Raw genomic sequence first — 25,893 nt, forward strand, 5'->3', positions numbered from 1 at the left:
ACTGTACCCATGGGTAAAACCGAGCATGTGAAGTCAGGGCTAAAACACAGCTTAGGATGCTAGGAGTGTCGGCCTTGACCATGCCCTTCACAGGCCAGAGACCTCATCAAGGACACGCAGGGGGTGACAAAGCTCCATTCCAAGAGAGGTCCTCTACTCCCTATATGATAGCCAACCCCCCCCCCCCCCGTCTCCCCTTCCTCCTCAATCCAGTCTTCATGTCATCAGACAAAGGATGAAGGGAAGAGAAGGGACTGGCACACATTGCATCCTCTTTGTGTGCTTGCAACTGCTTGCTAAATCTATCTTCTATGGGGCAGGGTGGCCAGCTGTCAAGGCTCACTATGACTGCTTAGCTGTAATGGAGGGTCCGGAGACATCTGATTTCAAGTTGTGAGGGACACCTCAGCAGCAGCTCAGTTGAGAACTATTTTGTATTTTACATCCTATGAGGAAAGGGGCTATTCAGCCATGGAGACCCGGGAAAGGTGCTTAGGGATGGAAATGCCAGGGTCCAGACAGTACTTTCTGGGCAGAAGATGATTAGGAAGCACACCAGGACACAAAAGTGCCACCACTATGTCACAGTGCCCAGTGCACGTCCTGGGGAACCAAGGGTGAGTTCTACATCACCATGCCCATTCCAAGCCCAGCTTCCAAAGCAGCAAAAAGGTTCTAGGAACAGAACCCATCTCAGAAAGCTGCTGTGAGGGGAGCTGGGGAAGAATGCGATCCAGTTGGTGTAGGAGAGCTGATATACACGACAAGTTCCGTGAGTGACAGCTTGTGCTTATATTGTTTCCTGGGTCGAGCCTCCAGAGTACACCGGGTGAGCGTCTAGGGCTTCCGGCCAGGTATGAGACCCACTCTATATGCAAGTGAAAGTGCAGAAGTGAAATGCTGTCATGCCAATGTGACATTCCCTTAAGTCACCACTTTCCTGGGGACAAGTGGGGGGGGATGTGTGTGTGTGTGTGTGCTTTACGATCAGCCCAGCATTGACAAAGCTTCCCTTTCTGTTTCTCATTTCTCTTTAGCCTTCAAAGAAAGATTTCTGGGCTGGGAAAGGTGACTCATTTGGTAAGGTACTTGCTGCATAAGTGTGAGGTCCTGAGTTTGGATGTTCAGCATCCGTGTAAAAGCCAAGTGCTATACCTGTAATCTGAGTGCTGAGGTGGGGGTGGGGAGAGGAGGAAGGGCTCTTAGAGCTCATGGCCAGCCAACCTAGCTCAACAGGTGAGTGCTAGGTTTAGGGAGAGAACCTGTCTCAAAAAAAAATCTGGAGAGTGGTTGAGGAAAACATGCATAGGCACCCACACCACGTGTATATACAACACAGACACAAACACACGTACCAAGTGTATATACAACACACACCAAGTGTATATATGATACACATCAAGTGTATACAACACACATACCAAATGTATACAACACATATACCAAGAATGTACATACAATATACACCAAGTGTATATACAACACACTAAGTGTATATACAATACACATCAAGTGTATACAACACACATACACCAAGTGTATATATAACACACATATATACACACACACCAAGTTTATATACAACACACACTAAATGTATACACAGTACAAATCAAGTGTATACAACACACACACCAAGTGTGTATATAACACCTACAAACACACATACTCTGAGTGTATACACAGCACACACTAAGTGTATATACAATATACATTAAGTGTATACAACACACACCCCAACTGTACATACAACACACATACCAAGTGTATACAACACACATACACACACACACACACACACACACACACACACACAGAGAGAGAGAGAGAGAGAGAGAGAGAGAGAGAGAGAGAGAGAGAGAGAGCTAATTAATGCATCCCACTGGACAGCTGCAATGGAAAACATGTCGCTTGGAGTCTGTCACTTAGGAGACACCCAGCTACTATTTATTTCTTGCTTTCTTGACCTGACCAAAATTCTCTGCAGCATCCTTGTATCTGTTCATTTCCTCAGCATTGCCTAGCATGGGCTAAGCAGTGAAGCCAAGTCAGGTCCTTATTTTATGTGCAACCCACAACACTACAAGCAGGTTTGTTAGTCTGTCCTTTGACAAAGTCATGAGACTGACTGGTTTTGTGGGACCACAGTGGCCCTCACAATATTCTCAGGTGAGCACCCTTGTGCTTTTTTAGTTGGTGGGCGGAGCCTTCTAGATGTCAGGACAGCTTTAAATGAGAGTCAGAAATTACAAAAAATGTCTTTCAGAAACTATGGACTTGGAACAGATCCCAAACGTCAGAATTTCTTTTGACTTGAACTTGAACACAGCAATACAGCTGGGAGCTCTGACCCCTAGGGATTTGGACTTTAGTGGATCTCAAAGTCCGTTCTCTTACCAATGCAGAGCGGAGGAGGGTAGTTCCATCGACGCACAGTCCCAGGCATGCAGGAGATGTGGGCGTGGCCCTGGAGGAATCAGAACAGAAGTGGGCTAGAGGCTCCCAGGGCCACAATTATACATATAACCCAGAACAGGGGCTTGCTCCAGGCCTCACGTTAAGGGACAAGACATACAGACATATGGGATCACCTTGGGATTCGAGGTAAGACAGAAGGCTAGAGATCTGGGGAGAGACCACTTATTAAGAACCATCACTAAAGAATTCTCATTACAAGAGGTTTCCTCGTGAGTTTCCTCTAATTACTAAATTCCCTCATGGGCCCTCAAAGGGAAATTAAATTTTCCCAAAGTCCAATCAAATCCGACTTTGCAGGAACACATTCCAGACTGGATTGTTCAAAGTCTTTACCATCAACAAAGTTTGTTTTTGCGAGAACAGTTCCAGGAGCAGAAAGCGGTTCCCAGTGGGTTTGGAGGCCGTATCCATCCGTGATGGTGGTAACTGTTCTGCTACGGAACTGGGCAATCAACTCAGGGGGCAGACGTCTGCTCCCTGCCCTTGGGTTTTTGTTGAAGAGAGGTAGGTACCTGGAGGGCATATCCTGGCTCACACTGGAAAGAGACCACATCATTCACCAAATAGCGCTCTCCTGTCTTCACCCCATTGCTGGGTACAGCCGGTTCGGGACAACTGCTCAAGCCCACCGCTAGACAAACCAGAAGCAGGGAGAGAGAAGGATGCATAAGCGTGGCAGGTTAAGGTGACAGAGGCCGAGGGTACTGTTGGCTCCTTGGGGTCCAAGGCTTGCACCTTCCTAGGCACTTGCCAATGTCTAGACCTGGCATGCAGAGGAAGTCAGAATGTGTAGGGTGGAAGCTCACCAGGTCAAAGCTGGGGCAGGGGTGCCACCTCGGGAACTGTGGGTGTTCTGTGCACCTGCTGAGCTCAGTATCAGGCCGTCCTGGCTGCAGACCCCCAGGCCTCTCTGAGCCACTCTAATGTCCTTCTTGTGCCTGCTCTCAATTTCCCTCCCCTTCCTCCACCCCCAGAAGACAGTGTCTGTAGCAGAAACAGAGAGGCCACCAGAAAGACAGAAGAACAAGGAGCAGTTAAAGACAGGGTATGTCTGTGATGCTCACAGTCCAGTCAAAGTCTCCTTCTCCAGGACAGGTTGTTCTGAAAGAAGCTGGCCCACCAGCAGGGCTCTCCCCTTGCTCCTAACTCAAGGTCAGGGCAGTCCCTTCTATAAAGGGAGCCCCTCACACTTGGCCCTCTGTGCTTAGCATTAACCCTCTCAGGCACTGTAGGATCTAGTCACAGTCTGAGCTGCTTTCAAGCCACCCAAACTCACAGGCACTGCTGACTCTTACAACCTCTCCTTGAGTCTCGGGGCCTCGCCCACATCTCCATGGCCATCATGGATAACTCAAGCGTAGGCCACACCCCTTCCCATGATTCACTCTGTGGACTCTCAAATTCTCCCCTGCTCATTTTTCATGACTTAAAGTTTGACCCACGTTCCTTCACTCTGGCTGTACGAATTGTCCTTCCTAGGGGTGGCCATGACGTCATCATCATGGTCCTCTCGGGAGGAGCTGCTCTTTCTGAGCCTGTCCCCTGAGTGAGGCAGGGTCACTGAGCCTGTCATCTCATTCCACCCGCTTGCTGAAGGCCTTAACTGCCATCTCATAGACAGGGAGACAGTTGCCCATATGTGTGGTCTTAAGCCACAAAATTCAATTCAGGTCCAGATCAGTGTGACACCAGGTCTGTCCAAGAGCAGTTAAGTTCTGAGGTCACATGAGCACATTCCAGTCTTAAGATGTATGAAGTAGACCCCTGTGTGCTGGTGGACTCCGTGTATGGCTCACTTCTCTGTTAGAGTCAGGAGACTCATAAGGGCATAGGGCTTGCTGGGTAGAGGCCTTCTCTCCTTCAAAGTGTGCTTTGTACCTAAACAGGGCCGTAGAGGGGTCAGCAGTCTGCATGGCCATATGAGCTGAGCCAGGAAGGTTTGAGAGAGGATAGCCTTCCCCTTCCTGGTGGCTCCCTTGAGAGATGCAGGCTCCCTGGGCAGCCTATAGGTAGCCAAATGTCCAGGGAAAAAGAATAAGGGATTACTTGGCAGCCCAGGGAACCTGCCACTGGCCTGTCTCCTAAGTCCTCGGCCCACTTTACAGGTAAAATTCTGAGAACATTTTTTTCCTCCTGAAGAAAATTGACATGTGATTAAAGTATACAAATTATAAGTGAATATGCCATGTGTATCCTAGCAGTTGTTATATGTGAATAAACATATGCCATGTATATCCTATGTAGTTGTTATAGGTGAATCTGCCTTGTGTGTCCTATGTAGTTGTTATAGGTGAATATGTTGTGTGTATCCTATGCAGTTGTCATTACCATTGAGGATATATGTGTGTTTTAGTAAATGTTTGCACTTGTGTGGCCCTTACCAAAGCTACAGGGCATCGGGCTGGGGATGTAGGCAGTGGTAGAGTGCTTGCCCAGCATGTGCAACGTTCTGGGTTTCACCCCTAGTACCACAAACTCCTAACACAAACCAAAATAAAAGAGGAATACACTTCTCTCACCCCAGAATACATTGCTGTCTCATCTCCACATTCCCAGACCGCATACATGTCTCTGAGGTGGGACTCTGGTGCTTAGAAATGAAGTCTGTTGGTGGCTATGTCCCAGCCCCTCAGGGGTGAGACAGAGCTGTAAAGCAACTGGGAAACTGTACATGAGGCTCTTCCCCGTGGCTGCCTGCTGCTTGCCTTGGCAGGGACACCCTTACCATTCAGTAGGGGAGCTCACAGTGGAGTGACTTGAAGACCCCTATTGGGGAGGTGATGAGGATGGAGGAAGATTGACTGTGTCTACAAGTAGGCCTCACTTATAGGAGCACTATGGTGCTTTCAGGCGACAATGAACATCCTTCAACCACCTGGAGAAAGCTTACTCTTCGAGTGACCCAGGTGGTCATCTGCCTAACTTCTGGTGCTGGCCCCATTCTGAAGACATCAGTTCTTTCCGTGTGTGCCCATGTTGTCACAGAGAAAGCCTTCTGGCATTACCTCCATTTTCTTATATCCAAGATTATCTACTGGGGTCAAGGCTGACACTAAGCAGTACCCACCCAGGTTCTATGGTATCTAGAGGGTTTGCACGTCAGTGGGTCCTGGATTTATCCCATTGTTGAGTAAACAAGCTTCAGAGCGACTTCTCTAATCCTTAACCTCTTCCTGTGGTCAGTGGTAGGCTTAAGTGGGAAGAAGTGGGTACGGCCCACACTGAAGGTAGGGATCCAGACCGTTTGTTCCCACCCAGAACTCCCCCCCCTCATACAGCCATGACCCTAGATTCTCACTCTTGTATTCCAAGTGGAAGCCAGCAGCAGACACACTGATGTCAGAGTAGAAGTGGAGATAGAGCTGGTTGGAGGTGCTGTTCAGGAGGGCAGGCACTGTTGTTCCTGGGAGAGAACAGCAAGTGTCACTCGGGCAGAACCTCCCGGATAGCAATTCCTACCTAGTTGCTCTGTTTCTACTGCCTGCTGATATCCTGCTCCCGGGATCCCCCAGTGTTCCCCGATCAAATTTACTAAATGACAAATGCCAGGTAGACAATGAGCCAGGGAAGGGAAGCCATGGATGAGCAATGCCACAGACGTATGCTGAGGGAGGGGATGCTGCCTCTCCAGCAAGAGGGCTGGGAGTCTGGTCCTCTCAGTCATCTTCAAAATGATTCCAACATGTGCAGCGGTGTGGCCAACCTGGCAGAGCAGGCAGTTTACCTGGGTGTGCATGAACCATTTTTCAATCTTAACATCTGGAATCTCTGCAGATTCAGATTCAGGTAACCTGCCAAGCCATTGGACCAAACCACACACCATGCTCTGGTGCATCCCTGCCATTGGATGGGCAGGGGTGGGAGGATCTACTTTGGGGGAAAAGCTGGGTTGCTCCATTGAAAAATGAGATAACGGTGATTCCATTTCTCCATATATGCTCTTGAGGATGGGTGACGTATGTGACTCCAGACCTTGCATGTGAATCTCCATCCCAGCGTTAGTCACAGCGGCTTCAGTAATGAACGTGACACAGATCTACTGAGTGTTGGGTGGGCATATGAAGAAATGGCCTCTTCACACAGCTCAGTGCTAATTCCAACTGACACTGGGTGAAACTTGTGGAAGCCTGGCAGAAAGCCACAGGGTGGAAGGCTTCATTTGTATGAACTTCTTGGACTAGGGAAAGTCGATCCGTGGTTGCCAGAGTCTGGGGGGGTGGTGGGGCTAGCGGGGGATGGAGAGTGAACGCAGTTGGCACTTGCTTTCTTTTTAGGATAATAGAAATAAAAAAAAAATGCTCCGGGATTAGTTAGAATTGATGGTTTCGGACCAACGTGTGCAATTATGTGCTCAGCCCAGCAGGGCAGACAGTTTATCTGGGCATGCATGAATCTTTTTTTTCTATCTTAATATTATAGATTTCTGGACCTAGCAGAGTCAGATAATTTCTCGGGCCATTGGGCAAAACCATATACCACACTCTGGCAGATGCCTGCCATTGGATGGGCAGGGGGGATACCAAGCCTCCTTCAGTGGTGAGGATAGTGGTAATGGTGATGATGATGATGGTGATGATGATGATGATGGTGATGATGGTGATGGTGATGATGATGGTGATGATGGTGGTGATAGTAGTGAGGATGATGGTGATATTGTCTATCACAACCTCCATATGGAAGCCTTGGATGTCCCATCTTACCAGAGAAACTCCCCAGCATGGTTACGGTGTTATCTGCTCCATCAAACACTTCTAGAGAGTCCCAGTTCTGCTCTGTGACAAAACTGATGACTTGAATCTGGACAGACAGAAGGACAGAGTTGTCAGTCACACGGCTCAAGTACTTCCCTCCCTTCTTTCCCCATGGGCTATTTATTTATTTAGTATCTACTTATTTTGGAGACAGGGTCTCACATAGCTCAGGCTAATCCTGAATCACTATGTTGCTGAGGATGGCTGAACTTTTAATCCCCCTGCCTCTGGTTTCCTGGGGGTCCTGATTATGGGCGAGCGCAAGCACACCTGTTTTATGTGGTAGTGGGAATTGAAGCCAGGGCTTTGTGTACATCATGAAAGAACTCTACCATCTGAGCCACCTTTCTGGCCCCCTTCTCACATTTGGAATATTCTTTGGGTTTCCTTCTTCCAATGGTTGTGTTCAGCTGGGGTAGTGATTGCTCCCCTGGCCTGGCAGGCTCTGGCTCCTCTCCCATGCCTCCATGTGTTGCTCTTGCCCTGGGCATAAGTTACATAGCCCCGTGTGTGCCTGCTTGTTCCCTCCCTGCCTCGCTGTGCTTGTTGATCTGTTCCTTTCCCACTCGTCAGTGATGCCCTTTTTCTCTCTTTAATGATCTTAGTTCAACATCTCAAACCATTTGAATGTCTCCTAAGAACCTTCCAAATTCACACTGCAATTGTAAGTCCACTTTCTTCCCTGGGCCCTCTTGACTGGCTGGGCCTAATTTCCCATCCTCCCCCCCACAGAGATGCTGTGATCTTGGGATTGGGAGCCATATTTCTATATCCAGGACGTGCTTCCAATGACACAGGGACAAGGATGGAGCTGTTGTTTCTCCTTCCACCTCAGTCCAACAGCAGCCACTTAACTGAGGTGTCTCCTTGCTCCTACCTGGATGCCAGCGCCTTCAGGGACCATGATCTTCCACACGCAGTTGAGGCTGTTGAGGTACGGCTCCGGGAAGCCGGGGGAGAGGATGGTTCCCCTGCGCTCAGTGAGGTTGCCACCACACGGCACTGGGAAGACACATGGGTTGGTCAGAGGTTCCTTGGCTCATCTTTGTGGTGGCTTCACGAGAGCCTCTCTATGCACCTCCCTTGGGGACTTGAGCCTTGTGGCTCTGCTGAGCCTCCTCCTGGGCTAGCTTCTCCTACGGTTTCTAGCTCCACGTCCCTCAGGATCTCTGGGCTCTGTTGGGTCACCTCCAAGTGCTAGCTTCTTCCTTGCCCTCTGTGCCTAGCCCACTCTGTCAGGGTTTCTAGGAAGTTCTAATTCATTTTGTGCTGGTTTCTCCTGTAGCCCTCAATACCACTCTACCACTGTCACAACCTGTAGGATCCCTAGCCTGGCTGGATCTCCTTTTCATGACGGCTTCTCCCTTTGGGACCTCTTGCTCTCAGTCTTCTTAATGACTCGACCTCCAACAATGGTCCTCCAGTGGTCTGTACCTGGTCCTCTCTTCCCTGCTAACCCTGTCCAGCTCTTTCCCCTCTCTGTGTTCACACTGCACCACAGGCCCAGGGAGTTATTTGGCCTGCATGGGACTTTCTCCTGGGTGCTGAGAAGGGCTGCTGTGTGCCTTGAGGATATCTCGGATGGTTGGCTATGTCCCTCAGGGAGAAAAGCCTACCCCCGTTCTTTCCTCTCTTCGTCTCACCTTCCCCTCTGTCTTGCCCTTACCCACTTACCCACACTTACCCACACAGGTTGGTGCAGAGACATTCCACTGGGCCAGTGCCCCAGGTACAGGGAGGCACTCGATCTCTGGGGACCCCTGAAGGGCATAACCCGAGTTGCATTCGAAGCGAATGATGGCTCCTACAGAGAAGTCACTGCCAAGCCTCTTTCCGTAGCGAGGTTCTGGCACAGAACTGCACTGTGTGGCGCTGGTTCGGGGTACCGCTGTGGGAAAGAGGGACACTCAGTGTCCAGGCTACATCCCTATAGAAACTGGTCCATGGATGCATGCAGGACAAGGCTGGAGGGGGCTCTGGGCGCTCAGGGCACACTTAAGGCTGGCATGGGCAGTTTCCAGGGGAGGGACCATTTTGAGGCACATGGCTGGACTCAATGCTGGGCGCATGATTCTGAGAATCATGGTGGTTAGTGAAAGCCCCAGGGCCCAGACTTTAGTATCAGGGCCTTTCTTTCCTTTCCTAGTGATTCTTCTTTCTTATCAGGGCCTTGTGCTCCCTAAAAGCAACAATCCTTTCAGCCCTGACTCTCTGAGGCATCACCGTGATCACTGCTTTTCTTAAGCCCATGCCCAGGGTCTGCAGCTGACTTGAACATAATGGTGGCTTGTGGGAATCATGGCATCCCTTGTACTGGAATTGGCCCTGCACAGGGATATAGGTGGGCAGTGTAGAAGACACAGGGAGGGCTGTGCTTCTGGTGGCTGTTGCTGGGCAAGGGTAGACTGGATTTGGCAGGTCAAAGCAAGGATGCCCCAAGCTGCTGCTGGGTCTCAGTGACCTGGAATGAACACTGATTGCTTGCCGGACTCTTTTGAACTGACCAGTCAGCCATTTGCATCACCCCCATTCCATACATAGCAATTGACGGTGCCAAGGGATGGAATGGCTGGTGTCCGCCTCCCTGATGAAAGCCTGTTTGCCTCATCCCTTTACTATATACTGCAGACAACACCAAGTTCCATGAAGTAAGAGGACTGGTCTGATGTCCCAGCACCATCAGACATGTATTAGACATTGTGTGTTGGGGTGGGGTGGGGGAGGGAAGACAGGGAGGGTAGAAAAGGAATTAACTTCTCAATTCAACATAGAATTTCTTCCACAAACGGTTGCTTGAGTAAACGGATGTATACAACGGAAAGAAACTATAGCACACATTGCTCCCCACCCCCAATCCTCATAGAAAGGTGCAGACTGGAGGAGAAAGGTCTCTGTTCCTTGGGACACAAAGTTACTGAGGTGACTTCTGACCCTCCAAGGTCCACATCCTACATACCTTGGTAGACAAAGTGGAACCCCCTGGCTGATACTTGACCTTTGGCACTGAACTTAATGAGAACTTGATTGGAGGTGGCCAAGGGCAGCGACTCTCCTGCCAAGAGGAAGGAGGAGAGAGGAGGACAGTGAGCGTGGCTGTAACTCTTCCCAGATAAAGTCAGGGTTGGGAGGGAGGGGCTGCCAAAACGAAAACAGTGACTCCTTCCGTATTCCAGGACTCGCTGCAACCCAACGTGCAGCCTGCACCTTAGAGCGGGAAGCTCACAGATGGGGGCTGGGGACGTGGCTCAGTGGGTCGAGGATGCACAACACTCTGGGTTCGATCCCCCAGCACTGCCTGAGCTGGGCAGAGTGGTGCACACCTCTAATCTGAGCACTCGGGAGGCAGAGGCGGGAGGGTCATAAGCAAAAGGCCGACCTCCACCCTCAGTTACGCAGCATGCCTGAGGCCATCCTTGGCTACATGAGATCTTGTCCTCTCCCCCAAAACGCTGAGATGGTTTTGCATTCGCGATCCGTGGTCACTGTGAGGCCAGCATGGCAGTGCTCAGCAGCCTCGCTTACAAAACGAGATGAAGAGCTTTGGAGAATTAAATGACCTGCCCAGAAAGGAGGAGGCTGCTAACTAATGTGTTGATTTATGGGGCAGGAGGCAATGGCGGTTACCCTGCTGCCTGGAAGCTTACTTGGGAAAGTCAAACTAGGCTGATTAAAGACAAATACATAAGAATCATGCACTGCCTGATGGGAAGGAAGGAGGTAAGATCACCTGAAAGCTCTGGCCTTTCCCAGATCCCCTTGATGTGACAGAGGCACATGACACAGACTAGAGCATCCCTGAGAGCAAAGGAAATGCTTGTCGGGACACTGAACAGGACAGCTCAGCGGAGGCTGGGACTGTCGTGGGCACTCCAGGATGTGTCATCCTCTAACCACATGGTGTGAGGACAGGGAAAGCCAGTAGGGATACAGGGCCCTGGGGAGCAGCAGACGACACAGGCTGGTGTGGTACAGATGGAAGGAGGAAGGGCAGGGCAGTGCCAGCTGGATCCGCAGCCAGAAATACAGCCTGGCTCATCTCTCTCTTCCTGCAGAAGCTTGGGCACAATGTGGCAATGGGCAGTGACATGAACCCTCTGCATTCTGCCTCTCCATGACCTTAGGGACCCCTGACTTCATCTTCCAAAAGGAAGTGAGATTTATAGAGATTCAGGCTATGTCCACCTGGGAGAGGGTAGCAGGGGATCATTGAGAAGACTCCCTGATGCCTCTAGAAAGCCCCGTGCTACCCACCAGCCACAGGGATCAGGGAGAACCTTTAGCTCAGCATGCTTAGATGTGCATGTGGCCCAGAGTCATTTACCCTAGCTAAGAGTCATTGCTCCAGATAACTTCTGACTGCTGTAGCAGAAGGAACACTGGGAAGACAAAGTCTCCCCATTCATCAGTTGTCCTCCCCAGCTCTCCCTCGCTAGGGAGATGAGCAGAGAGAACCCCCATTCTCCAGTCTTCCTAACACCTGTGACCGAGGGCCTGAGGGATGGCTGGCAGAACCCAGATGACTTCAGTCTTGACCACACCCACACTTCCTTCCTGCTCCCAGGAAAGCACAGAAATCACTGACCACAAGAAAACTTCTAAGGAAGAGGCCACTGCAAGAAGTCAAAGCAAGTCTTTCATGTAAATTACAGTGGAGAACAGAAGGGAAGGTTTTCAGCCATGATTGCACAAGGTTAAGTGGAGCGAGGCACCTCTGATGCCCAAGGAAGATAAGCAGAGGAAGGCACTGAGACAGGCAAATGCTTCTCAGGAAGGGAGGACATGCCTGCTCTAACAGGTGAGTTAGGGCATCCTGACATGTGGCTTGTGGATAGTGCAGACGTACAGAAATGATGTGGACATAACATTAGGGTATTCTCTTGGAATCTACAGGGAAAGGACACAAAGAGATCAAAGCCACGAGAGAATTGAAGAGCCACACGGAGTTAGATGTGAAAATCCAACAAGCAGATATGGGGGAGTTCCAAAGAGAGAAGGAAGCAAACCCCAAGGAAAAGAGTTTAAGAAGAAAGACAGCTGCCCAGTTGTGGCTCAGGCTGTTGCAGCTCGCCCAGCCCCAGATATGATGAGAAAAAGAGCTTAGCTTGGAGGGAGGGCTGTTTAATTTCCTAAATAAGAAAACATGAGAGTCCCATGGACGGTGAAGCATCGACGATTCACAAGGACAAGAACTCAGCTTGGATCCCGGTTTGTCTGTAATAGGAAATTCTGGAACAGGATAGAGCAATCTGTGCAGTTTTTTTCCAAGATCTGTAATTTGATTTGTAAGCAAGTTGGTGTTCCAGTGCTATGCCAGAGGAAGGCATTTGTGAATCTGCAAGGTGACTGGTGTGTGCATGTGTGTGTGTGTGTGTGTGTGTGTGTGTGTGACCAGAGGCCAATGTCAAGACTTATCCTTGGGTGAGAAATTTATGACTCAAAATTAACTACTAAGATCATTAGCATAAAAGCCCGAGCATACAAATGATAAAATATTAGCACTGAAATTCAAACAATCTACCTGGATAGACCAGGGACCAGAGAAGGAAATCAAAGGAAAACCACTGAGGAGCAGGAACTAGAACAAGGGAGCAAATGATGGAGCTTCTCACAAGCAGCCGAGAATCAGTCTAGCCTCCTGGAACTGGAGTTACCGATGCTTGTGAGCAAACGCGTAGGTGCTGGGAATTGAACCTAGGTCCTTGTCAAGAGCAACAAGAGATTTCAACCGCCGGGCCATCTCATTAGCCCCAGAAGACACATTCTTAACTCTTGGGCAAAAGAGTATCAAGTATTAAAGCAGTGTATCTCAAATAGTCAATCTCAAAACAAACGGCACAGAGCCCAAATGAATACACTGCTGTGCGCATGTGCAAACCGAGCACACGACTGTCAAGACATGCATTCCTGCACAGGGAAAAGCACCAATGACGCTCTCCACTCAGGATGTCAGGACAAGAAAAACAGTACTTTGAAGAAGCAACAGAAGAGAGAATCTATGGAATAAAAGCAGTGGCTAATTGAACAGTAACAAACTCCACAGAAGCACTGATCAATCTGGAGCAATAAGAATTCCCCAGAGCAACAGAATCTCATAAACCTCTGGCACAGCTAAGCAGGGAAGGATGTCATGGACATGGCACTTAGAAGTCCAGAGGCAGGGAACATAAGCGCTGGAGCAAGGGGCATCAGAAAACAAACAAACAAATAAAAAACCCAACAAAACCAAAACAAACCAAAACAAAACCCCCAAACCCTCACATATTACATAAATGACATCACTAAACTGAAGAGAAATTCTGAAATGAAGTTTACCAAAAGACAAAATATTAACATTGAGATTCAAACAATCTACCTGGGCAGACCAGGAACAAGGACGGGGTGGGGTGGGGGTTGGGGGGGGAACCACTGAGGGGCAGGAAATAAAACAAGGAAGCCAATGTAACTGCAGATGACGGAGCTTCTCACCCGCAGCCGAGAGTTAGTCTGTGCTATTAGCACTACTGAGGACGGTCCAATGGGTTTATAAGAGGAATACACTCTGAATGTCAGTCTTAGAATTGACTAGCAAAGACCGGCTAGAAAACATGAAGGGAGGGGAAGAGCCTGTTTATAATGAGAGAGCAATAAAGGCTGCTAAAATCCTCCACGAGACAGCTGCGAATAAGGTCAGAAACAACAGACACAAATCACTACCGCTTACCGGAAGCGGCAGCTTCCCCTGCAGCTTCCAACAGGTAAATGGAGAGACACGTCATATTCCCAGATGGGGACAAGTGTTAGTATAAAGATGAATGCTCTCTCCAACATAATCTATACATCTTGTGAAATTCTAGAGATAATTCCTACTTATTTTTTTTTCTTGCTTTCCGTCAGTGTCTCCGGTAGCCCAGGCTGACCTTGAATCTGCTATGAAGCTGAGACGGATCTTGAACATCTGACTCTCTGCTTCCACCTCCCAAGTGCTAGGATCACAGACCTGCATCACTGCACAGAGTTTATGTGGTGCCAGGCATCGAACATACCTGCCTTCATATAACATGCTAGGCTAGTGCTCTGCCAGCTGAGCTATGTTGCCAGCCCTATACATTTTTTTTAAAACTGACAAAATATTTCTAGATAATAATGGGAGATTAAAAACAAGCAAGAATGGCCAGTATAAAAGGTCACAAGAGCTGGCTGTGGTGTGGCATGCCTGGGAGTCAGGAGGATGAGGAAAAGACGCTTGAGGCCAGCTTGGGCTAAGTAGAAAGACCTGTCCACAAAACAAAACAAAACAAAACACCCAGCAAAAATGTCAAACAAAAACTGACCACACCTTTTAAAGTTATTGTGACAGACCTGGATAGGTGGTTTAGTATTTAAAACCTCTGAGTTTGGTTCCCAGCATCCACAAGGCAGCTCATGACGATATCTAATTCCAGTTCTAGGGGAATCTGCTGCCCTCTTCTGGCCTCTTTGGGAACTGTATACATGTGGTGTACTTGGGTACATGCAGTTAAACCTCCTCTACACCTAAAATAAAAATACATCTTTAAACAAGTTATTAAAGCACCAAGTACATTTATAGTTTTATAATAACTAAAACCTGCACAGGGAGAAATATATACTTGGAAGAAATGTATAGGAAAAGAGCCAAATACCCATAATAATTAGAATATGTAAATCTGGCATTTTGAAAACCGTATCAGGACGACTGATTAATTGGCTTGAGTCTCTGTAGCAAATAAAGAGTCGAAATAAAATCCAAAGGCGCTGAGGCGAAGAGAAGAAGAAAACAGAGGGCTCTTCAGCTGCTATGTATACAAGCAAGGGCGCAAAAGAGGAAGGATCTATCTGATCTCTCAAGGGACATTCTAATTTTCTGATATCAAAACATACCCTGAAGAACATTACATGGGAAATGGCAAAGTGGAGGGGGAGGCTTTTCATAGTGTATAAGACTCCTATGCTATAGACTGTATTTTGCCTGTAGCCATGTGGGCTCTATTTCATGAATAAAAAGATGAGGGCTAATAGAAAAATCGACCCAAATTTGCAACAAGGATTCTTGGGCCAATAAACACATTATAAAAAAGGGTCACCCCCTCACTCGCCATAAAAAAGGGCAAATTAGAGAATGATATACTACTTACACATTTCAAATTGATAACTTTAAAAAATTACCTCATTTTTCTGGGGGAGCAAAGCTGCGAGACGTTTGCATTGGGGTTATTTGACAATCTATACAAAAAAGCCTCAATGATGTCACTGCAGTCTTTTTCAAAAGGTGTATTTATCTTATGTACATGAGTACACTGTAGCTGTCTTCAGACACAACAGAAGAGGGCGTCAGATCCCGTTACAGATGGTTGTGAGCCACCATGTGGTTGCTGGGAATTGAACTTAGGACCTTTGGGAGAGCAGTTAGTGCTCTTAACCACTGAGCCATCTCTCCAGCCCCAGTCATTGCATTCTTTACCTCATCTGCTCTTAGAAATGCTGAGGTGCAGGCAGGGATATGAATAAAGGTATGCGTAATGCAGCCAGCTAGTGTTCACAGTGCAGAAGCAGCTAAATGCACAGCGCTGGGGAATTTGTTCTATAAATCTTAAGTAAGTATAGGAGAAACTACCAAGAAGCACTAAAAATCCCATTATAAAAGAGCTACATAACACTGGAGGAAGGTTCATGGTGAGTAATTACAGTGAAATACATATACTGTTTTGTTCAATAAAAGATGTAAAGGTCTGTCTGAGTAGATCTGAAGAGCAGAGGGGCACACATTATATCCTGGCAATCTGACAACTTCTGAGTGTTGTTTATTTAAGATTTTCCCTTATGAGGATTGGGTTTGGCCCCAATTATTTTTAATGAAACACAACATGCTGATAGTAAAAAGAAAAGATGGGGTCTGGGTATGAATATATATATATTTCCTCAGAGGAGTTATGGGTCCTCTGTTATGTGTGGCCCTTCTGATGTGGAGACATTATTGCCGATTATAAACCAGCACATTTTTTGAACACGATGCTTATAAGGCCTCATTCTCAGCTATAGTCCTGGGATGGCCTTCCCTCCCCTCACCACCACCTCCACCCCATCCCACCCCAATCCCTCGCTGGCCCTGTGTACCTGTGTGAGAGCCCGAGAGTGAGCTGAGGAGTCGGGAGTGCTGGCTGTAGCCATCATGTACCTCCACTATGTCGTTGAGGGCTGTATGGAAGAAGGCAAACTGGCCAAACACCACTGTGGAGGAGACATAGCATGGGAATCTCAGTGCAGAGGACTGGCGGGCTGCGGAGGGGCGTGTGGAGGAGATGGAGGTCTGTTGGCTTTAGGGCAGGGGGAGGGCAGTTAGAGAGAGTTACTGGTGCAAGGGCCAACAGTTAGCATGGTTTTCTGTTGCAACATTAGCACATGACAATATTGGGCACAGGGACACAGACTGCTGGGGAGTCCCTGGCCGGTCTCCATAGAGGTCAAGACACCATTCACATCTGCACCCAAGGTCAGGCTAGGTGGAGGCAGCCTGAGCCAGTCTTACTCTCCTCAGTAACAGCTGCAGCAGCTACTTGAGGACTTGAAACCGGTTACTGGTAACATCCTCCATCCCCTCCACCCTCCCACTCTCCTGATCTCAGGGACCTGTGAACACCTTGGCTTTTTTTTTTTTTTTTTTTTTTTTCTTCTCAAATTCCCAGCCAACCAGGTCAGCCCCTTGGGCAGTAAGAGGTGTGAGAGTGGGGAGCAGCCACCAGCCCTGGCCCTCCCTCCCCCCAGGCAGGAACATACAGCCACCCTACTCATCCAAAAGAAGATGTGACATTCACCCAGCACCCACTGGGTGCCAGGGGCCACACTAGTTATGTGTAGTGTCTTCTGTGGCTTTCCCAGAAATGATTCATATTTTGTAGACCAAGAAGCAGAGGCTCAGAAGTTAAGAATTCCTCAGACCATTCTGTTAATTTGAGAAGGGACCCCATACTCCTGTCACAAACTCAGGACTCCATTTTGGGAACAGCAGGGGGTTCCTCAGTCCTTTTCTCTGCCAGTCAGTGCTGAGGAGTGGGGCTCACCATGGACATAGCTCCTACCCACCTGACTGCACCTGTCTCCTGTGTACGATCAACAAGAGCCAGGTAGGTCCCATCCCTGCTTTAGCTCAGAATCTTCAGCTCATAGGAATCAGGACATGTGTGTGTGTGTGTGTGTTTTGTATGTGTATATGTTGTAGATATTTTCTTTAGGTCATGTGTGTGTATACCCTTTTTTTTTTGTTGTTCTGTATATATTGTGTGCTGGGGCAGAGAGGAAGGAACTCAGGCGTAAACTGCTTGACATAAAACAGTCTGCAGTGTGGAATGTAGCAGCCACCGGCGTAATCTTACTTCTTGAATATGGGCCGAGGAGGAGAGGGAGAACACGGGGAAAGGAACATTTTTACACCTTGAAAATGGACACAACACTGGGTGACTGGGGTCTGCTATCCCATGGAAGTGAGCAGGCTACTCAGGGTTTCTGCTTTCATAGAGCGTGCAATTTAGTGTCTCTTCCCAGCCAGGCCCACACTTAGCAACTAAACAAGACTCTCAGAGAGCTTTATTTAACTCCTAGAGTAATGGGGCAGTGTGGAAGGGTGAGGCAGGTTACTTCTGAGAAGGGATCACAGATAGGTCTCTGGCAGCGTTGTGTCAGAACAGAGCTGGGAATAAGTCATTCCTACCTGCAGGGGAAAGTTTGCCTCTCTTCACTGGGCTCAGGGCTTGGCCTCCCTGACAACGAGGAGCTCCTCGGAGCACAGTGCCCTTAGCAGCCAGTGCTCATGGACCTCGCGGACAGCTTTTAGCTGTGTGATGCTGGCCAGGCCAGGGTGGGCTCCTGGCCAAGGGCTGAGCTTCTTGTCACGAGAGCAACTGAAGCACAGCACTGCACGCTGACTATCTATCAAGGATTCATGACTTTCTGGACAACATTTCATGACTTTCCTCAGTGGAATCCTGCAGGCCTAAAGCTCCTGTCTCAGTGGGGGTGGGGCGGTGTGTGCACACATAGCTAAGGGTTCAGGCGATCGGGCAGAGCCGTGGGTGAGGATGAGACTGGGAGTTTCAGAGACAGGAATGTGTCTCCCACCTGGGTGACGCCAGGCCTCAGGGGAGCAGATGGCCCTGCTGGGTGGCACCAAACACTTGCTGAATGACTCAAGCATCTGGGCCCTGCCCTTTGCTCTTCCCATCCTATGTTTGAGAAGATGTACCGTGGTTTGTTCTAGATGGTCAAGATGGCAATCCTTATTCTTTCAGCCTGGGTGTCTCGGGATCTGGAAGTTTCTCTGACTTCTTAGGGCAGATACTTGCCTCATGGGTTCCTTGTTCCTTCTACTTACCACTGCTGGATTTTCCTCAGATGGGCAATGGGAATGATGTGGTTCCCACTCTGTCTCCCTTACCAGTACCTTCAAAGCCATCTCCATCCCGGCCCTTCCCTCTCTCCTCCTGCTCCTGTGGCCCCTCATACCTCGACCCTCAGCAGGCTGGATCTGCTGCCCTTCTATTCCTGCCAATCTGTGCTGTACTGAGGAGACTTGGGGTACCTGGCCTTCGTCAGCCACCTTCAGTTCATGCTCACCCCCATGCCTGTGGATGCCCTTTTTCTCCTCTGGTCAGGAAGCCTCCTCCTGGTGTATCCCAGGACACTATGCTGCCCTGCCTGAGAGGCTGTCCTGCCAGGTCCCACAATGGGCTTGTCATTTTGAAAGAAACAGGGGAGGAGGAATCAGAAAACGGAAACAAGCCAAGGAAACCCTACCGTAGTCCTTAGGCACGGTGACAAAATACAAGCAGGTCTGTCCACTGGTGTAGTTCTGGGGGTAGTTTGGGGACAGAACCACTCCATCCGAACCCACATACTGTCCACCACAGGGAGCTGAAAAGGAAGCCAGAGAGGGGCCTGGTGACTTGGTGGCCTCTTATCAGCTGCTTGTCTTCTTTTAGTCCAGCCTGAGCCTCTGGCCCTGTCCTGGCCAAGGACACCCACTTAGCCTGAAATCTACCCAAGGACACACACCAGCCTTTGCCCTTGAGGTATTAACACTGGCTTGAGCCCTTCCTTGAAGGCACATGCTTGAGGCTTACAGTGTGAGGCTTTCATGCTTTTGTGTAGGACCTGGACATGGTCTTTGGCTCCATGGCTGATGCATGCAGCCACTGGTGTTTACTGAGTTTCTTTTCTCAAACTTTACCTCTTGGGGACCACACAGCCAAGCTATTCCCACTCTTGGTGCCAACTTCCACAACTGGCCTTGGTGCTGGTCTTTCCCACGTCTCCACACTGAGTCTTCATTATTTTTCAGTTTGGGTGACCCCCATGCTCTTGGGGGTTTTGACACATAGGTGACAACACAGATCATCTTGTGACCTTACTACTTTACACAGACATCACTCAGAATGTCCTCAGCCTCAAGGGTAAGCCCAAGGTCACCTTTATCCTCCCTCCCTAGTATGTACCTCCTGGATGGCAGGCTACAAGCCCCAGTTGAACGTCCATCTGAATGGGAGTAGGCACACTCAGGAGAGATGACCATCCAGAGGGACTGAGACACTGGCTGAATGATGAAGTCATTCCCCTTTGTTGTAAACCCATTTGTCAGACCCTGCTTGCTTCACAGAAGTATCCCTGAGGCCGTGTCCTCCTCCTCCTCCCTCACCACAGACTCTTTGGCCCATGTCCATTGTAAGGCATCCCTTGGTCCTTAAACCCCGAGGGTCCCGGCTGTTCTCACCTGTGCAGACTGGCCTCGGGTTGTTCCACATCGGCTTCCCATCAGGCCCGAGGATGCAGCTCAGGGTGGAGGCACCCTCAACCTCGTAGCCCCCATGGCAGTAGTAGGTGATGGAAGAGCCGAGCTTCAGGTCGGAGCCCACTCGAGTGCCGTTCTTGACAGTGCCAGGGTCAAAACATGACTCCCTTGGGTTTTCTGAAAATCCAGACGGATGTACAGACAGAGCGAGAGAGAGGGTGAGGGGAATTCATTAGTGACCTGTGAGCAGGATAGAGGGTATCAAGATGCCTGGTCCATTTCCCTTCATGTTCTAGAAACACCTCTACATTTTATCAGGGGATCTGAAGTTGAGAACGGTCTTCAGGATTAACGCTCTCCTCCTTGGTCCTTGCTGTGACCCACAGAGGAGGAAGTGGGTTCTTTGCCTAGGGTATCCATTTTTATCTGCTTGATGGCTTCCCCAAGGGGATCAAGTACTGCTCTGCCTGTGGTGAGACAAGCCCCTGCCAACATCCTGGGGGAAGGCAGAGGACTCACAAGAGAGGGTCAGTGCTCAGGCCCAGCCCCTGGCTCCTCTCTCACCTCATCCAGCATAGGCTGGGTTTCCTTGGCTTCCTGTCTCCAGCCAGTCTATCTGGCAATAGACAGTGTTTGATACCATCCTGGGTGGAGCCGACTACTGCTCTGCAAGGCTCACAAAAGGGCACTAAACCCAGAACCAGGGAGGAAATGGAAAACCTCACCCCCATCTCTGGTTGGATGCCTCAGACCCCTGTGATGTCCAATTTATTGATGTAATAGTATTTTCTGTCTGGCCACAAACTCTGCCCAGACAGGCAACTGCGGATGTACCCAACTCATTCTTTTTTGACACCTCTCTGTACCATACTTAATGTTTCCTAAGGGCTAGGCGTACCAGCTGGAGCCTGGCTAGCTGAAGGAGACCTTAACACTACGGTCTTTCTTCCCATAGAAATCCTAAGACATCCTGGAAGGCAGCCCTTCCTCCACCTGTCATCAGGACTGTCACCTAGGCAGTGGCAGCATGCTGCTAAGGTCAAATGACACTGGGAACCTGTCATTGGCCCTTGGCTTTTGGTTAGAGTGTTGATGTTGGGCAAGAATGCTGTGTAACTCTTAACATGCTAGCCCTCGGCACAAGGGCTCTAACATGGACTGAGCTAAGGAGGGAAGAGCTGGAAGAGAAGATATCACAGTTCAGAGATAAATGGCTCAGGAGGAATTTTGTTGAGGGCACTCCCTGCCACCTGGGTACCTTTTAGAATGCACACGCACATGGCAGCCATTGCTTGAGGCTGTCACTTAGCTGCCAATCAGCCTGTTGAGTGATGGGGCAGGACCCCACAGGTCTATAATCCTGTTATGTCCATCAGCTCTTACATTTGAGCCCTCCTAATGTTCCTGTTCTTCAAGGCATCCCCACAGAGCTGAGCATGCAGCAGTCCTGGGTGTATTGCTGGGACTCACCTGGGCCCAGAGAATCTTTGCTCGCCTGGCAAAAGGCCCCTCCTCGGCTTCCTAGAGTGCCCCATGGTACATCATCCTGACCCCTGCATCAAATCTGGCCTTTCCTTATGCCCGAAGCTCTGGCTAGACTAGAAATGGCTACTGGATGAATCAGATTCAAATATCAGAGATGTGATGACCTGTCGCCGTCAATTCATAACGAGTCAAATTATATTTGAAACTAAGAAATGGAAACCAAGCTCACACAGCCTGTATCAGCTGTGGTACCTGCTTTCCATTTCCCCTTCAAGTCTCAGTGATGGAACCCAGGTTTGACTGACAGCTTCCAGGGACCAGGTAAGACCTACATATCCCAGGCTCTTGGGCAGCCAGGTCTGGCCTAGAAGATGGAAAACTGCAAGCAGAACCTTCTGCTTTCCTTGGAGGAGACAAAATCCTTCCAGGCTTACCTACACATCCCTGTAAGTGTCTCCCCATAATTCCCTCTGTGATGTCACTGCCTGTTCCTTTGATGGCTTTCTCCATACTCACAGCCTCTGTGCATAGTATGTCCCCATATTTGGATAGGTCCCTCTCACTTTTTATATTGAATGAACCCATTGACTCCAATCTATGCACTACATATACTCCTGGTGTAGGATCATCCCCTGGCGCATGGTTTGCCTACTTAGGAGACATATCCTTAAGGGAAATTGACTCTTCCATGTCCAGAAGACACTAATTGTTCATGTGTCCCCACTTGGGGTGAGGGCTCACGAACCCCTTCCTATACCACGCAAGGATGGCTGGCTCTTTCAGATGTTACCCTGTCTGGGTGGGTTTCTTGAACTTGGCTTTCTCCCTGGCAGATCTGCTTCTCTTTCATGATAAGATGTATTCTAGTCTCCTGATAGGCGAGACAAGGACATTTATTTCCAGTGACTTCCAAACTCCTGGAAAATGGTGACAATTAGTGTTCTTGTAGCCCCAGCAACTACAGAACTTAGCACCAGGGCCAGCCTTATGTAGTACAGAGAGTAGGCTACCTTGTCTGGCTGAACAATGAGGGGTGTGGCCATCCAACAAGCTCCAGGAGCCAGTGTGTATTCACATCTGCTCACATTTCAGAAGAGGACGGGTTTTCCATCCTGAGTGCTATTACACTAATAACAGTGATGACAGCCCACACATGGGGATGCCACTTTGTCAGTCTCAAAGCCCCTCCGAATCTGTCATCTCGCCTCTGTCCTCAGCCCTCAGCAGGCAGAGCACAATCCACTCCAGCAGCCACATGAAGGATGTGGTGATCAGAGAGGCAGAATGCATTCTCCAAGCCATTCCGCTAGTGAGAGATGGAATGGGGATCAGAAATAGACCTGCAGCTCGCCCGAGCCTGGCTGTAAATAATAGAACAGGATGACCAACCCATCACCATCATGCTCATAAGTGAAACCCAAGCTACCCAAAGCAGCAACACAGAATCAGCTTCTCTCTGGTTTTCATAGATGAGTTCCATCCCTGTTCTTCCTAAAAGCAAAATCCTGGAACAATAGTCAAAACGTTCAACCAGTCAGGGGAGTGGTTACAAAGGCGGGATGACGAGCAAGGAGAAGTCTCAAGTCAATGAAGTGCTTGCCCTGCAACCATGGAACTCAAATTTAATCCCTGGAATCTGCGTGCAAATTCTGGGTGTGAGATTGTGTGATTGTAATCCCAGCATGAGGCTAAGACAGGTGGGATCACTGGCCAGCTAGCCTTGCTTACATGGTCAGATTCAGACCAAGAAGAGACTCTCTCAAAGGTCGTAGCAAGCACTTTAGAGGATGAAATGTGAGGGTGACTTCTGGTCTCCTCATGCACCTCTATTCACACACAGACACACAGATGCACACACAGGCACACACAGACACAGGCACACACAGACACAGGCACATACATATACAGACACATACCCAGGCACGCGCGTGCGCACACACACACACACACACACACACACACACACACACACACACAGAGACACACACATTCACAGAACCTAGCACACACATATACAGACTCACACAGGCACAGGCACACAAATGCACAGACACACACAGGCACACACATTCAAAGACTCAGGCACACACATATACAGACACACACATACACATTCATGGACTCAGGCACACACATATACAGACACACACATACACAGACACACACATATACAGACACACATATATACAGGCACAGACATGTACAGACACACACAGACACAGACACACACACACGTACGTACATTAGAATGTATGTTTGCTTGTTCTAAGATGGGAATGTGGAGAATTGTGGGTACAGGTGCTCTAACTGGTCCTCAAAGAAGACAGGTGTCACACTAACATTAATGATTACCTTGACAGAATTTAGAATCACTAGGGAGATGAGCCGATAGGTATGCCTGGGGGGATTATCTTGATCCTGTAAATAGCATCATTCTTGTGCTCTTTCATTCACACACACACACACACACACACACACACACACACACACACACACACACACATATGTATTGTATATATATATATATACATATATATATATACATATGTCCACATATATACAGTCTTTGAATATTAACCATCTGTAACGTAATTTTTACTGCCTATATTGTAGATGGTATTCTAGAAGTTAATAACTTGCCAAGTTCACAAATCAAGGAAGAAGTAGAGCTAGGATTTGGTTAATGCTGTCTGGGATAATTAAGGAAGAAGGGGAAGTCAAAAGAGGACTAATGGAGCAGAAAAATGTGAAGTGCCTTAGAGCCCGGAACACCGTCCTGACTATTAATAACCTCTGAGGAGCACAGGGTATTTGATACACGCCAGGCACTGTACCAACGGCTTCACTGCACAGGATCATTGAGCTTTGTAGCTTTGCTGTGTGGGAATTTTCGTGCCATTATTTTATGGATGAACAAGTGGGGATTTTGAGTGGTTAAATAACCTGCCTAAGGTCATCGGGTTGCTAAGCAGTAAACAAGAATGCTCAATCCAGTTAACTGGCGGGCTATGCTCTTGGCCAGGCAAGGACCACAGCTGTCTTTGTGAGGTTTTATTGACACATGGCTATGCCCATTCCTTTATGCTTTGCCTCTTGGTGTGCTAACATCCAAAGGCAGAGCTGAGTGCCTATGACAAACAGACCAAAAATACTCTGTGTGTGTGTGTGTGTGTGTGTGTGTGTGTGTGTGTGTGTGTGTGTGGTATATGCTCATTTGTGTGTGGCATGTGTACATACTTGTGTGTGGTTATATACCAGAGGAAGACATCTGGTATTCTTCTCTACCACTTTCTGCCTTATTCTCTTGAGACAGGGTCTCTTGTTGATCCTTAAGCTAGTCTGGCATTTAGTCAAGCCTTACTTAGCACTCTTCCCATCTCTGTCCCTCGATGCACTGGGGTCATAGGTGAGTGTACAGCATGCCTGGTTTTTAGTGTGGATGCTGGGGTCTGAACTCAGTCCTCATGCTTGCCCTGTATGTGTTTTTACCCACTGGGTCATCCCTCTAGCTCCCTGGTTTTTATATAGGTGTTGTGGGATCCGAACCCAGGTCCTCATGTATGCAAGTTCTTTACTGACTGAGCCAACTGCACATTGCAGCCCCACCATGCCTCAAGTGAGTTTTCAACACATGCGTATACTCACTCTTTTATATTTTGCCGATGGTTATTTGAGCCCTACAAGGACAGAGCTGAGAAGCTATGGCAGGGAAATATTATTTAAAATATGTATTATCTTTAAGAAAAAACACATCGACTCCTTCTGGCCCCTATTACCCACTGGCCTAATTCCAAAATGTGACAGAAGTAAGTGAATGGGAGAGCCAAAAGATGAACAAGATGCCATCAGATGGTAACCAGTCTATGACAGAATGCCAGTATTGAAGCGTTAAGACTCTAGATTTGCACAGGCTACCCTGTCTATATGGGCTGAGATAGCTTGACTTTGTGTGCATGTTCCAGAGGTTGCCAATGGGTATCTAATATGTTGAGCGGCTACTGAAACCTTTTAGAGGTGGCATCTCCTGGGAGGTAGTCAGGTCACGTGGTCACTGCCTTTGAAAAGGATTAAGGTAATTTCAAGTGTCTCTCAGTTATCGTGGGCAGTTATAGACACAGAAAGCCTGGCTCCCGAGTCTTTCCAGCCATCTGCTCTTCTGTCTGGCCATGTAATCTCTGATTCATGGGTTCCCTCCACTGTGGTGCGGCTCCCTCTACCTCTCAGAGAGGTCAACCAGAAGGCCAGAATCAATCCTGGACTTTCAGCCTAAAACTGTGACCTAGAGAACACTTTTTTTTTTTTCTTTAAAAAGTACCAAGCCTTGAGTGTTTGTTATAGCAACAGAAGATGGAGTAAGACATGGTTGGAGGTACTGGCTGGGGTTGAAGGAAGCCTGAGATTCAA

At 48.6% G+C, this 25,893-nt stretch overlaps 1 protein-coding gene across 3 annotated transcripts in view; it reads right to left on the reverse strand.

Moving 5' to 3' along the window:
• Csmd2 (CUB and Sushi multiple domains 2) overlaps positions 1-25,893 on the reverse strand; it is a 575,537-nt gene that overhangs the window by 85,425 nt on the left and 464,219 nt on the right. For all 3 annotated transcript variants that reach the window (XM_076934176.1, XM_034502344.2, XM_076934175.1), the window contains 10 exons: positions 19,987-20,181; positions 19,014-19,130; positions 16,341-16,454; positions 10,186-10,281; positions 8,914-9,117; positions 8,107-8,231; positions 7,179-7,275; positions 5,777-5,881; positions 2,991-3,109; positions 2,398-2,467 (listed from right to left, as the gene is read on the reverse strand). In XM_076934176.1, the coding sequence (XP_076790291.1) occupies positions 2,398-2,467; positions 2,991-3,109; positions 5,777-5,881; positions 7,179-7,275; positions 8,107-8,231; positions 8,914-9,117; positions 10,186-10,281; positions 16,341-16,454; positions 19,014-19,130; positions 19,987-20,181 (1,242 nt within the window). The remainder of the gene's footprint in view (positions 1-2,397; positions 2,468-2,990; positions 3,110-5,776; positions 5,882-7,178; positions 7,276-8,106; positions 8,232-8,913; positions 9,118-10,185; positions 10,282-16,340; positions 16,455-19,013; positions 19,131-19,986; positions 20,182-25,893) is intronic.

Source organism: Arvicanthis niloticus, chromosome 5, assembly GCF_011762505.2.
Source record: "Arvicanthis niloticus isolate mArvNil1 chromosome 5, mArvNil1.pat.X, whole genome shotgun sequence".
Lineage (NCBI taxonomy): Eukaryota > Metazoa > Chordata > Mammalia > Rodentia > Muridae > Arvicanthis > Arvicanthis niloticus.